Consider the following 13,763-nt stretch of genomic DNA (forward strand, 5'->3'; position numbering starts at 1 on the left):
TAAGATATATTTAAAAAAAAAAAAAAAAAAACTTCATACAGAACAAAGGGAATAAAGTAATAGTAAATCTGCCTCTCTTTCTCCAGTGAGCCCACAGTTCCTCTCTACCAAACACCAAAGCACCAAAGATTAAAGTGAGCAGGTTGTTGCCATGAAACTGATTGAACTGATGAAACTAGGGATCTAACCATGACTTACTCATCTCCAAAGTCTTCAGAGGCAACTGAGGAGCCCATTTCTGTAGTATTTTTCCTGATATGTTCTTTTTCATATTCAAACATTTATGACTACAATATCACAATTGTGTGCTCACCTATAGTATACTGAAAACACTGTTCTGTGCCTCTTTTTTTAATTAACAATACATTCTATGTCCAAACATTTGAATTTGCTAGATTTACTTTTCCCAATGATTGCAAAGCACTCCACTGAATGGATGTACCATGATAATTTGAATAGTTCCTTTTGAATAAAGCTTACAATTTTCCCCTAAATTTTTGCTGTTATAAACAACACTTTGATGTGCATCCTTATGCATGCATTTTTATGAACATTGAGGATTTCTGTATCATAGATCCCTATTAGAACATTGCTGGGTAAAAATTCTAATGGATATTAGAATTATCCTCAAATTGTCCTCAAAATAAGGTGCAGGGGAAGGGGGGGTCAGGTAGAAGGACCATTCACCCAGACTTCACGGGGGCAGGAACGTTTTCTTGTAAAAAGTGACATGGTGCTGCAGCAGGAAGAATGAAGAGTTGGCCAGGTGAGAGAGAAGATAAGGGAGTTAGGTAGAGAGAGTAACACTGGGAAAAGCCTGGAAGAGTATATGAAGCATTTAAGAAGCTGAGGGAAATTCAGCCAGATGGGGTCTTCTAGGTCCCACCAGGAAGTTGGAGACCTTGACTATGCAGAAGCACCGACATGCATGGATGGATACTTCAGCAGGATACCTCCTATCTCTGGGAAGGAGAGGAAAAATCAGACTCTTGGACTGATGAGGAACGGGGTTTTGTCTGATGAGTGTGTCAGAAAATGACAGCAGAGAGAACATGTTATGAACAAGAAAGTCCTTAAAGTGAAGAGTCAGAGAGTCCCACCAGTGTGGGGAGGGGAGTGGGCATGGGGATAAGGTCACAGAGAAAATACTGGGAGTTCAAGCTTTAAAATACTGTAATACTTTAAACATAAAGATAATTTTTTAAAAAAAATACTGAAAAAAATACACTTAGTGTGAGTAAATGAGAGACAGCTAAAAAGACAGAAATGTTAAAGAGGTTCATGATAACTTGTCATCATTATACTTAATATATACAAAATATATATTAACTTGAAAATATGGAGAGAATATATCCTTAATTAAAATACAAAGTAAATGTTGGAGGAGGTCATCAAAAGGACATTACTGCTGGTGGATCCATAAACTGGATGGGGCAATTGGAAGACCCTTCCCTCTCTCCATCCTTGGATTTCACATCCTGCCCATCCTTCCCACAGTGGGAGCTGCCCACAGATGTAGCCTTTGAGAGAGTAGGTGTTGTTGAGACCACCTGGACTGCCTATGTGACTGAAACCAGTTCAGACCTGTACATAACCTTTAAGATTCTGGCAGGTGGGTGTGGAGATTTACTCATCTTGCAGTTGCCCAAGACAAGCCTCGTATGTTGCCTCGTTTATTAAACCTGCCTCGGTCTCTCCTTGCCCTCCATGTATGGGACCAGTATCAGATTTCAACCGGGAACATCCCAAGGCCATATCATAACACTCGGAAGTGCAGAGATGCATTTTCTTGGCAGTCATTACCTAGAGTTAGAAGCCTTGACTAGTTTCAATAATGAACACAATATTGGAACAAATAGTATATTAACTTGAAAATGAAAGTATATATGTTACTACATATACATTTAAATGCATATGTATATGTAAATAAATAAAAAGTATAGGGAAAAATCTACATTTATTACCTATAAGGGATAAGTTATTGTTTTTATGATTGTTTCCCTGTTTTTAAAATTAGTATGAATTACTTTTATAATAAAAATTAAATATATATAAAAAAGTCCTGGCTGGTGGGGCTCAGTTGGTTGAAGTGTCGTCTGGTGCACAGAAGGATCTCACGTTCGATTCCCAATCAGGGCACACACCGAGATTGGGGGTTCCATCCTTGGTCAGGGTGAGTATGGGAGGCAACGGATCAATGTTTCTCTCTCACATCAACATTTTGCCTCTCTCTCTCTCTCTCTCTCTCTCTCTCTCTCTCTCTCCCTTCTTCTCTCTCTGAAATCAATTAAATTTTTTTAAATGAAAGTAAATAAATAAAATATATTAAAAAGAAAAGTAACCCCTCAGAAAGATCCCACAGTCTTACACTATCTTTATAAAATATGCATTTGCTGGGTCATAAGGAACTTAAATATAACATCACTTTCAAGCATTTCATGGCAAGAAAGAGATACCCAAACCCTTACAATATTTTTGGCTTAAGTTGCACCAATCTAGAAGAAAAACTAAAAGATTAGTGACAAAATATATATATACAACTAAAAATAAGACATACAAAGTGCTCCTTTTAATACCTACTTATTTCTTTTCTTGAATTGCATGTCTTATCTGGAAATAAAGGACCAAGCCAAGAAGGTTCGATTTTCCCCATACAAAATCCGCCGAGGCATATGCTGTTATTGGCCAGATCCAGGGCCAGTCTCTTTAACAGCAAACTGATGATCTGGCTGTCGCCTTTCCCAATGCTTATTGCCAGCGCTTTCCGTACATCTTGTTCACGGGACCCACTATTCAGTAACAGTTCCACCAGTTTAGGACTGCTTGCTTTTTCACACACCTATTAAGGAAAAAAATATATAAGCTTACTAAAAGCCTGTATCTCTTCCCTTTGGGACACTGGTACATTGAAGCTGGTGTAATTTTTCCCTACACTCTTAAATTTAGATAGAAACAAAATAAAATCAGGCAAAACTCATTCTTGGAATAAACTAGGAAAATAAATAAGATTAGCACCACCCATATCAGAGTAGCATAAATCGAATAAGCTGCCACATGGAAGTCAGTTATCATGAGAGAGGCAATATGATATGGAAGCTCATAAACTTGAAGTCACACAGGTGTAAGTGAGCCTTACACTTTTCGGGCATCTGTTTCTTCATTGGAAGGCATCTGGCAAACTAGTGCCTTAACACAGTAAATGCTTACTGCCCCATCTTCGTTTGTAACAGAATATAAATATTATAATGTTCGTTAATGCCATGTGCAAAGACAGACATCACGCATTTCTGGTTTTCCTGAACTCCTATGGACAAGAATCTGAATTATCACACAAGGATATATCTTGTCTCTCAGCTTTCTACCTTCCTTTGAATGTTGTATCTTCAGAGCTGTGTTCAGGTGGGTTAGCTTACTAGTGCTCCAAACACTAGTGTCCACTGTAAGCAGAGAGAAGCCTACACTGCCTGAAGCACAGCACACTGGCCCTACTCAGGAACAGCTTCGCTAAGGCACGGAATGGAGTGTTTTACAAAAAGAAGTTCAAAGTCACAGATAGTGGAAATATTATATGTCAGATACTGTGCTGAATCCTGTCCAGATAGGATCTACAATCCTTACAATAACACATATGAAATACCTTAATCAATAAAGAAAAAATAAGAATAAAAAAATTTTTAAAAAATAAAATAAAACTCTATGCCACAGAAATGATTACCCATTTTATAGATCAATATTTAGAAAACATGTGTGATTTGTCCAAACCCTTAGAGATAGTTGATTAGAGACTGGGGAGTTAAAGTCAAATCTTCTGGCTCCAAAGCCTGTGCTCCTTTCACTACCCAAAATTAAGGACAGGGGAAAAAAAAAAGAAAACAAAGAAGACCCTAACATCCAAGGTACCAGGTCAGCAGTCTCCAGCATCACCCACCTTCAACATATTCTCCCTGCGGCCACTAAAGTACCTTTCTACTGCAGATATGACCAAGTACGGTCCAATTTAAAAATCTCCTAAAACCTCTCTGCTCCAGGATATTCCCCCAAACACCACTTGCAATTTTTCACATCTCATTACCTCCATTTATGCTATTTCTATTGCCCTAAGTGTCTCAACTAAGCTCTTCACCAACAAAATGAACAAAAAGAGGTTCATTCTTCAAGGAATAGCTTCAAAGAATCTTGCACAGTGAGTCCTTGCTGTCAACCTCCCAGGGCACGCACACCCGTCTTCCTCCAGGCTCCCCTCACTTTGTCTCACAAAGTACTCAGCACACTGAACCAGACATGCCCATCTGCTTTATAACTAGAATGAAAGGCATGAACGCTATTGTAATTCAATTTGTACCTCTGTAGCCTAGTGCAATGCCTAAGAATATATGTAATTTAACTAGAAAAATTACTAAAATCCTCTTTAAGGGCCCATAGGGAATTTGGGTAAAAGGGAGTGAGGGAGGGAGAGAAGGGCCAAAAAACTCAATTACAAATGCCTTCTCTCGCAGCCCAGCCAACTTTTATCTCTACATTATGGCACTTACTGCTCACTTTGTATTAAGATGATTTATGTTTTATCCTCTCCCCTCTCACAATATCCACTTAGAAAAAAATAAACATCTTGAAACAGGTAACCCCTTTTATATTTTTTACGAATTATCTAGCACTGTGCTTTCCACATAGAAGGTGCTCAATACACTGTTGTAGGGATATTGTCCTTGGGGGACCCAAACAATCCACACCGACTTTAGGCACATGGTGCCATGAAGAGAGAGATATATAAGAAAGTGTATTAGACAAAAGGAAATTATAAAAGTAATTTCAACTTCACGAGAGGAAAAAGTACTGCTCATAAATACAGTTTTATATTCCAATAATAATTAAGATAATTTATAATATAATCAGTTTATCAAAAGTCTAATTTATTATCCTTTGAAATCTTCTCTCTCATCTTCTAATTTATAATTAATGCAGCCAGCAATCCAAACCAAATATTTGAAATAAGCATTTGAGAATGAATGAACAACCCAGCAACACGACTACCATGAATCTGCTGCGTAGACAAGAGATTAAAGCAGCGGACAGATGTATTGAGGCCTTGGATGCACTTGCGTCACCAGCTCACAATGCAACAAGCTCAGAAACACAGAGGTGATTACAACACTGGAGAGAGAAAAAAGATGGCGCTTCAAAGTGAGTCGGATTATCATGGAAAAGTCTACAATCTTGTACAGCAAGTTTAAGAACACGTTTTTGGCTGGTGAAGGAGATTCTGCAATCACACGAGTGCTGAATAAATCTCTTGTCGAACAAAGACAGCACGAGGAAGGAAATAAAACCAAAGATCAAGGGGGGAAAAGGGCCAAACAAAGTCTTGAAAAGGAGCAAATAGGGCCAAAGACTCTACATGGAGGATCTGATGCTCAAGACGGAAATCAACCACAACATAATGGAGACGGCAATGAAGAAGTCAGAGCCGAGGCGGCGGTAAGAAAAAGCCATCCAGGGCAGAGAGAGACTGAAATATCTCCGCAGGACTCTACCCTAGATAACGAGGTTGACACACCTGGAACATAAAAAACATTTGAGAAGTATGGAATAGTTTTCATTTTTGAAATATTCAGACTGTTGAAAATTTTAAATTTTTATAAGCATCGGTTTTGATGGTTAAAACTTGAGGGGGAAAATCCCTTGGTCTTTGTTTCAGGAAACACTGCTTACTGTGCAGTAGTAACAGCTACATTATACAGTAAATGTGAGGGACAATCCATTTAGGAAATGCTGAACTGCTTCTGAGACATTGGTTGTAGAATAGTCTCAACTAGTGTGTGTATGCATGTGTGTAATTGATAATAGGGAAAAAGTTACATTTTTAAAACGACTACTCATATAAACCTTTCCTCTTTTCCCAACTATCATGAGCGTTGTGCATAGTTTTTACAAATCTTGAATTTATCAGACTGTCTTTCCACTGTTGGTGGGTTTTGTAGAAGTTATGCATTTTTACGATCGATAAATGTTACTTCAATATAATTCCTCCCTTCTTCTCCCTAAAGTTAATCTCACCATGGTCTACATTGTTGCTACATCATCCTGCTGATTTGTAACAATATGTGGTCTCTATGCCTTTTTGCATGATATCCAAACTGTTCTACAAAGCACAAAACCCGTGTTAACTTTAGAGGGTAATTTAATTTCATGGCTAGGAATTCAGTGAAGCCACATGACTTTCCTGCAGAGAGCAGAGTGGGTGCATATAGGAATGAACCTGGCTCTAGGGTTCAGCCACCTAAGATCCTTTACAGGCAGTAGTAGCTGAAATTGAAAACTAAATGATAAAAGTTCATTTCTGGTGCATGGAACAACCCTCCACCAACTAAGCCACACCTGCCAGGGTAAAAAGTTAAGTTTTTGAGATATTTCTGAATTTAAAAAAAAAATATTATTGTTGAAAATATTACGTATGTCCCCCTTTTTCTCCCATTGACCTCCTTATAGCCCGTCCCCACCCACCACCCCAGGCCTCCACAACCCTATTGTCTGTGTCTATGGGTTATGCATATATGCACACAAGTTCTTTGGTTGATCTCTTCCCACCTACCCACACCCGCCTCCCTCATTAACAAAGTCACTAAGTGGTATCTTTTTAACTGGAGAACAATCCATGATACTTATGCAATAAATAAAAGTAAATACTGTTGGAGACCGGGTGTAAGCTGACACGGTCCTTGCACCTGAAGGGGCTAGCAAGGCTTACCCCCCTACCCATACAGTTTTCCCAGGCCTGTTTGGATGGCGGTTATCAGTAGAATGAGAGCAACCATTCATGGCTTGCCAAGAAGTCTGTAACTATTTACTGAAATTTACTATACTAAGAATCTGCCTGATTTGCTGCACCGAGAATTTGTCCTTCTGCTCTGTCTCTGCCTTAGAGATTAAGAGGAACAAAGAATACATTCCTCTTCACAGACCTCCTAGTCAGTATTTGTGTATAAAAGGCATTACACAGTTAATAAACTCACTACAGTTCCTCAATTGACTCGTAGTCCTCCCGATCCCGCTGTCCTGTCTTTCTTTCTTTTCTCAATTCCCACCTCCCTACCTCAGCCCGGTTCAACCATCAGGCTGGCCCTGACAAAATATCATATAACAAAACTAACCTATGGGAAAACATGGCTATATCAGAGGGGATTTTTATTTCTGTGTGGTTCACGTGACAGGATTGCAAAGAGTGGGAACATTAGTTGCTCTGAGGCATGAAGACAAAGGAGTGGTTTTTGATAGTCTGCATATTCACATATATGGACTAAATCAGGGTGAACCAAGGTTTACACACAGAACTTAAGGGTCACTTAACAGATGGCATTTCTAAGATAATTTTATAGGTCAGTTGGTAGTTCTTTGAACTATCAATATGGGAAAGGGGCTTTTAATACTTCAGTGTTTGCATGTACTGTGCATTGTATGTTTTGACTTCTCGAATGATTGTTTTCATCTATAGATACTTTTTTATCATCAATTATTAACTTATTTCAGTAATTGGTGTTTCACTGTTTTGAAGGAACTCTTGCTATTACATCTATTTGGTCTTTAGTACAATCAAAATTTGTACAGATTATTCTAGTTAAGCCATAAGTGTCAACATGTAAACTTGTTTTGATTAAAAAACTTTCCTGTCAAACTCTAAAAAAAATTTAAACCACTCAGGAGGCACTACTTACCAGGAGAAGTGTTCTCAGGCAATTCACCTAACCTCTCTGTGCCTCAAGTCCTGACCTATATAATGAAGATAATGGGACCCACTTTTAAGGATGTGATGAGGGTTAAATTGTGTAAAGAACACAGAGCAGTGCCCAGGTGGTCATGAATACCACAAAGGTGTGTATACTTTTATTCAGACTTCATTATACTTGTTCTCCCCACCATGATTTGAAGAGTTTTACCTTCAGGTCTCTATTCATGCATTTTCATACCAGAATTAATCTTCTATATTCTTCTCTATCAATCATGCCCATCCTATATAATAAAAGGCTAATATGCAAATCGACCAAACGGCAAACCTACAGGTCACTATGAGGTGCACTGACTTCCAGGAGGCAGATGCTCAATGCAGGAGCTGCCCCCTGGTGGTCAGTGCACTCCCAGAGGGGGAGCACCTCTCAGCCACAAGCCGGGCTCACTGCTGGCGAGCTCAGCAGCTGTGGTGGGAGCCTCTCCTGCCTCCACGGCAGCACTAAGGACCCCTTGGGGGGGTCCCAGACTGCGAGGGTGCAGGCCGGACTGAGGGACGCCCCCCAGTGCACGAATGTCATGCACTGGATCTCTAGTTACAACATAAAATCTCCTCAGAAAGCCTAACAAGAATCACTCACCCTTGCTCTGACTAGTCCTTAAATATGCAGCATTGACACATAAATAAATACCTCTGATTATCTTATTTTGCACTAGTACACAATAAGGTATGCTCAATCAATCTAGTCACATATTTAATCACAATTTATTATTTGATAGGCTAAACAATTTGACAACTAGGACAAATTCTTTAAAGTTAATACACTTATCCACTTAAAGATCTGATTTTTTAAAAAAAAATAGGAAATATATACAAGCGATTAAGTTTAAAAGAATGTGGGAAGAAAATAAAAAGCTTTTTGTATAGAAAGAGTTGGATAAATTCAGAGACAAGTACAAAGCACTTCCTATGGAAAATGTAGAGTGTCTGCACTCAGGTGCTTTTAGGTATGTTGTTTCCCAATGAAAAAAATATGAAGGGGAAGATTCTTCTAAGTTCTTGGAATACCCAAAAACATTAATGCAATGATCTGCACATATCAGAAAAGATACACAATAAAAACATTAAGTTATTGAGGGGAATGATTAAATTACCTTTAAAATAGAGAAGCAACTCTTTTTAATGTTGCTAGCTTTAAAATTTTTAACTAAATTTGATTATTTGGTTTTAATGCATGAATTAATTATGCATGAAAATGAGTAACAGGTTTAGTTTTCTCTTATGCAGATTGCTAATTAGTACTAACTTAATCTCACAGTTGAAAAAAACTGATTTGAATCCATAGGCAAGTGAGAAATTAAATAAAGATTTTAAAGATAAATTATTAGAAAATGGTACTCTGCTGGTTATCTAATAATATATATTAAATCATTACATAATTGCTTTGGTAGAATTGTTTATTAAATTTCTAGAAAATATACATGATGCTACCTGAATGCTATCAGAGACTCCAAAATTTATACAACACACACAGACTTTAAAAAACATGCAATGCACTTTACTAAATACTTATTGAATCATAGTGAGAACTGGACATTGTACATTTCTACTTTCAGGCAACTCACAAGAGATACAAGAGGTGAACATAAATTGTCATGGATTTCCAGAGGAAGTAAATCTTTATTTTGTATGGAGGTCGGGGAGTGTGAGGAGGGTTTTATCTGGGAAAGAGAATTTGGGTTAGAAATTGAAGGAAAGTAGAACAATGAGATAGATGTGCCTGCTCACTGCAGGAGTAAAGGGAGAGAAGGAAGGCAGGACCACAGTACTACCCAACTGTGGGGGTGCAATTGCAGGGGATGTGAACGTGGCCCCCTGAGGTGTTTGGTTCCAGCCTACATGGCCACATGCAATAACCTTGAAGGGAGAACTTTCTAGGCAAAGAAATACAAAATGAAGACAAAATGGTTGAAAAATGATCAATACCAAATAAAGCCATGGGTTGAGGGAGTGTGGTTGCTGAACAATGTGCACAGAGATGCATAGGAGACACATCTGAAAAGTTACTTATCAACCTAACAAAGTAGGTAGACAAGTAAAATGAAGGATTAGACAACAATGCCTAAGGACCCTATTACCTCTGAAATTCCATGAACTAATCTCCTATTACAAATCACAAGGAGTTGTGCAATAAACTGGCAAATTCTGTAGCAAGGAATAATGGGATGTAGGTAAGAGCTATACAATGGCAGAGTCAACAGAATAAAACAAGTGTCATCCTGAAAGTTTACCTGACAGATTAAAGAAGTTTCCTCCTTTGCTCGATTGGCGTCCGCTCCCAACAGAAGCAAGCATTCAGCCATGATGCTGTTATTCTGATCGCATGCTCTCTCTAGCATCACACCTTTTAACTCATCATCCATGGCTAATTTTGCAAAGCACTTGCAACAAAGGTTTAGAAACTAAAAAGAATGGAAATAAGGATTAGAGTTGGCTAAATACATAACAGTTGGCACACAGGTGAGAAACATGGTACCTGTTGATCCTTCTGTTCCATGAGACTGGAGGACATCTGATGGAATATTACTGAGTCAAAGGAATAATGCAGCAACAGCTTGGAAAAAGACACTGACAGTTCCAGCACGGTCAAGACTGTCTGAAATCCCTGAAAGTGTGATCAAAAATAATAATAGAAACATAAGCAATTATGAGCAAAAAAAGAATAAATAAATAATATAAAAAAGCGTGCATCTGATACTAAAAACCTGAGTTGTTCACTTAACAATATTTTTTGGGTTTGTACTTGAAAGCTATAAACCTTGAAACAATCCTATAAATACACCTTACTCTCTCATTACTAAGAAACATAGCAGGCACACAGAAAATAAAATGCTAACAAACCGTTGTCTAGCAAAGCAGGGAAAACTCCTAATTCGCTAATATTTAGCTTTGAAAGATCCCTGACTGAGGCCATTCCTACAAGATGCAAACCAGGTATTAATCAGGATGGAAACATCACAGGCTGCAGAGTTGCAGACCCAAATAGGCCAGTAAAATTATGTTTATATTATGAGGTTGCAATTAGGTTTTATAGATAACCCAGCATTTCCCCCAACATTTTGTGCTTTCTTCTGAAATTTTAACCTCAGAGACAAAGATAAGCTCTTGGATTTCATTCAGTGTATTTGAGAGAAGCGTTCAAAGCACTCGGAAGTTTACATCCTTAAAGAAAATCTACACTAATAAAAGAGAGAGATGCAAATTGACCATACCTTCATGACACCCACCAGCCAATCAGGAGTGAGTATGCAAATTAACCCAACAAAGATGGTGGGTTAATTTGTATACCCAGGCACCGAGCAACCAGGGGTGGGATGCTTGCATCGTCACCATGGTGACAACGCAGGCATCCTGCACCACCCCAGCTGCTCCGGGCCTGTGGGCAGCATGGGAAGGCGGAAAGGCGGCTCTGGGCCTGAGCTAAGGCAGAAAGGCAGCTCCTGGCTGGAGCGAAGGCGGTGCCAGCAGCCAGGGTAAGGAAGGCCCATTCTTGCACAAATCTTCGTGCATTGGGCCTCTAGTCTATAATAATAAAAGCATAATATGCTAATTAGACAAAGCCATGCGGGCTGGAGGGCGGTGGCCGAGGCAGAGGCGGCAGAGGCAGCATTGGAGGGGCGGGGCCAAGGCCCTTGCACAAATTTCATGCATCAGGCCTCTAGTTATTTCTAAAGAACTGATCAGTCATGCCATTACTTTTTAGAGCCACCTAAGCATATTTCCAAGAGTTCTGGGCTCTCCACCCAGGTGAGATTTGAAGGGAAGAATGAAATTTTTATGGCTTTACTATTACTTAGTGTGAGTAAACTCACCAAAGATCAGCTTAACTTTTTAGATGTTTAACATCTTTCCATTTCATATATTAATGAGATCATCCAAATATTAAAATAATTATTTTGAGCACTTAAGATGCTGAGTTCCTATAAATAATCCCTAATATTTGATAAGAGACATAATCTTAATTTATGCAGGTGTAAGGGACATGTGGTTCACCCACCTCTACAGCAGAGGTCCCTGCAAACTCAAATGCAGCAGCAAAGCAGGTAATGCGAATGTGTAGAGGACACTTAATTCAAATTAAAAATGTATAGACATAGAACCGACCAAATAAAATATGTTGGCAGGTCGAATGCATTAGGTCAATAGTTTGTAACCTCTACCATAGAGATCCTAGAATTTATGCCCCGATGAATTAACACTGAGTAACTGAGAGTTCCATACCTGCACAAAATCATGTACTTCCCCTGGGATTACTTTTAACCATTTCTGCCTTGGCTTTAAGCAGTCTCGGTAGAGGCACATTATAAAGAGCAGATTTATAAAGCACACTGCTGTTTTTCATCTAAGAATATTGTGTGTTCAGCAGCACTTTAAAATTGAAAACTTTATATCCATTATCTCATTTACTAATAATGTCTCTGCAAAGGTTAGAGCGGAGACATGTTTATTCCTGGTCAATGCTTCCATTTGTGAATCTACTTGCTGAGCATGGTTTAGGAAAGTTGCAAACTCCATTACTGAAAACAACAAACAAGGCAGAAGAATCTTTTTGTTTTCCCAACATTCTAAGGGGGGGAAAAAAAAAAAAACTTGAAACAATGCCTTTCTTAAATCTTGCCTTAATTAACCCTAAGGCAGTATCTTGGGTTCCTCATAAAAAACAGTGGTTGGTTATATGTCACATTTTAAATGTTGCTTGATGAAAAATTTTTTAAATATTGTTTCACTGCAAGAAAAAAAAAATCAAGGAGCAAAAATACTACAGGTAAGCAGCCCACAACAAAACGCAGAGAATCACAAACTTCAGAATAATTAGAACTTCTATTTACATAAACTCTAAGCAAATGAAGCTCAGCTACCTGGAATCTCTTCAGCACACTCTCTGCTCTTTCATGGAAAAGACAAATGGCAAGTAAACAAGCTGATCTTGGAGAGTTAATGAAGAAACATAGCATCTTTAGAGATTCAATCCAATTCTCTTCCCCTTCTATAATTAAAATATTACAAAATGATAAATGGTTTTCAATTAACTAGAATATCTCCATTAATGTAAAGTGGGAATTATACCAACTGCTCTGAAAGAGAAATCTGCACAAGATCAAATTCCCTTCAAGATAATGCACATACTTCAGTTTGTAACTCAGTAATATCCTTAAATCGTTGTAAACTGGAAACCAGAATTTTTGCCACCAGATGCCCAGTTCCTAGGAATAAATTCTTCTTTGTAATCAAGCATCCTATAAGACTTAAACCCAGACGCTGAATTTCTAGAAGAATAAGGGGAAAAATAAACAATATTAATTGTTTTAAATCTCAAAACTAAAGAAAAAACTTTAAAGACACCCCACCAGCAGCTAAAGGCCTATAAAAATCTACTCTAAACCCCGGGTTCCAATTGTACCAACCTTGGTCGTCCGGATACATCTGCAGTGTTTGAAGCACTGATTCAATAGCACCTTCCAGAGATAAGACCTCTAAGGCATCAGGAAAACGTGCTATAGAAGAAATTACTTTTAATCCACATTTCTGAATCCCAGGATTTCCAATGAACTAAAATCAAAAGAACAATTCAAAATGAGTTCTTAGTACTTATTTTCGTTAATGCCAGTTATAGACTGATCAAATATAAAATAAGTATTTAAATAAAGATTAATATCCTTGATTCTGCCTCATTACTATTATTCATTATTAAGGTTAAAAAGCTAATACTTTAATACATATTGAGTACCTGTTCCATGTCAGGCACTGTGCTAAATACTTTACATGCATTTTCATAATCTTAGTAAATATCATACGCTACTGACTTCATTGATGAGCAACCAAATGGTTAAAGGGCTTGAATAACTATTTCTATAGTCACACAGATTGTAAATTGCTAAGTTAAGACCATATCAGGGATGTTTGATCCCACAGCCTGCATGTTTAACCAGGAAAATGCAATGCTCCTTGTCACTATAGAAAATACTAATTGAAAATTTACTCT

At 38.1% G+C, this 13,763-nt stretch overlaps 1 protein-coding gene across 1 annotated transcript in view; it reads right to left on the bottom strand.

Annotated features, from left to right (window-relative positions):
* The window catches only part of LRRK2 (leucine rich repeat kinase 2), a 132,891-nt gene that overhangs the window by 68,840 nt on the left and 50,288 nt on the right, over window positions 1-13,763 (bottom strand). Inside the window, exons 15-19 of the mRNA XM_008140557.3 lie at window positions 13,186-13,330; window positions 12,908-13,047; window positions 10,257-10,385; window positions 10,012-10,182; window positions 2,581-2,839 (exon numbers count right to left, since the gene is read on the bottom strand). Of these exons, the coding sequence (XP_008138779.2) occupies window positions 2,581-2,839; window positions 10,012-10,182; window positions 10,257-10,385; window positions 12,908-13,047; window positions 13,186-13,330 (844 nt within the window). The remainder of the gene's footprint in view (window positions 1-2,580; window positions 2,840-10,011; window positions 10,183-10,256; window positions 10,386-12,907; window positions 13,048-13,185; window positions 13,331-13,763) is intronic.

The sequence above is a fragment of the Eptesicus fuscus genome, chromosome 7 (assembly GCF_027574615.1).
Source record: "Eptesicus fuscus isolate TK198812 chromosome 7, DD_ASM_mEF_20220401, whole genome shotgun sequence".
Lineage (NCBI taxonomy): Eukaryota > Metazoa > Chordata > Mammalia > Chiroptera > Vespertilionidae > Eptesicus > Eptesicus fuscus.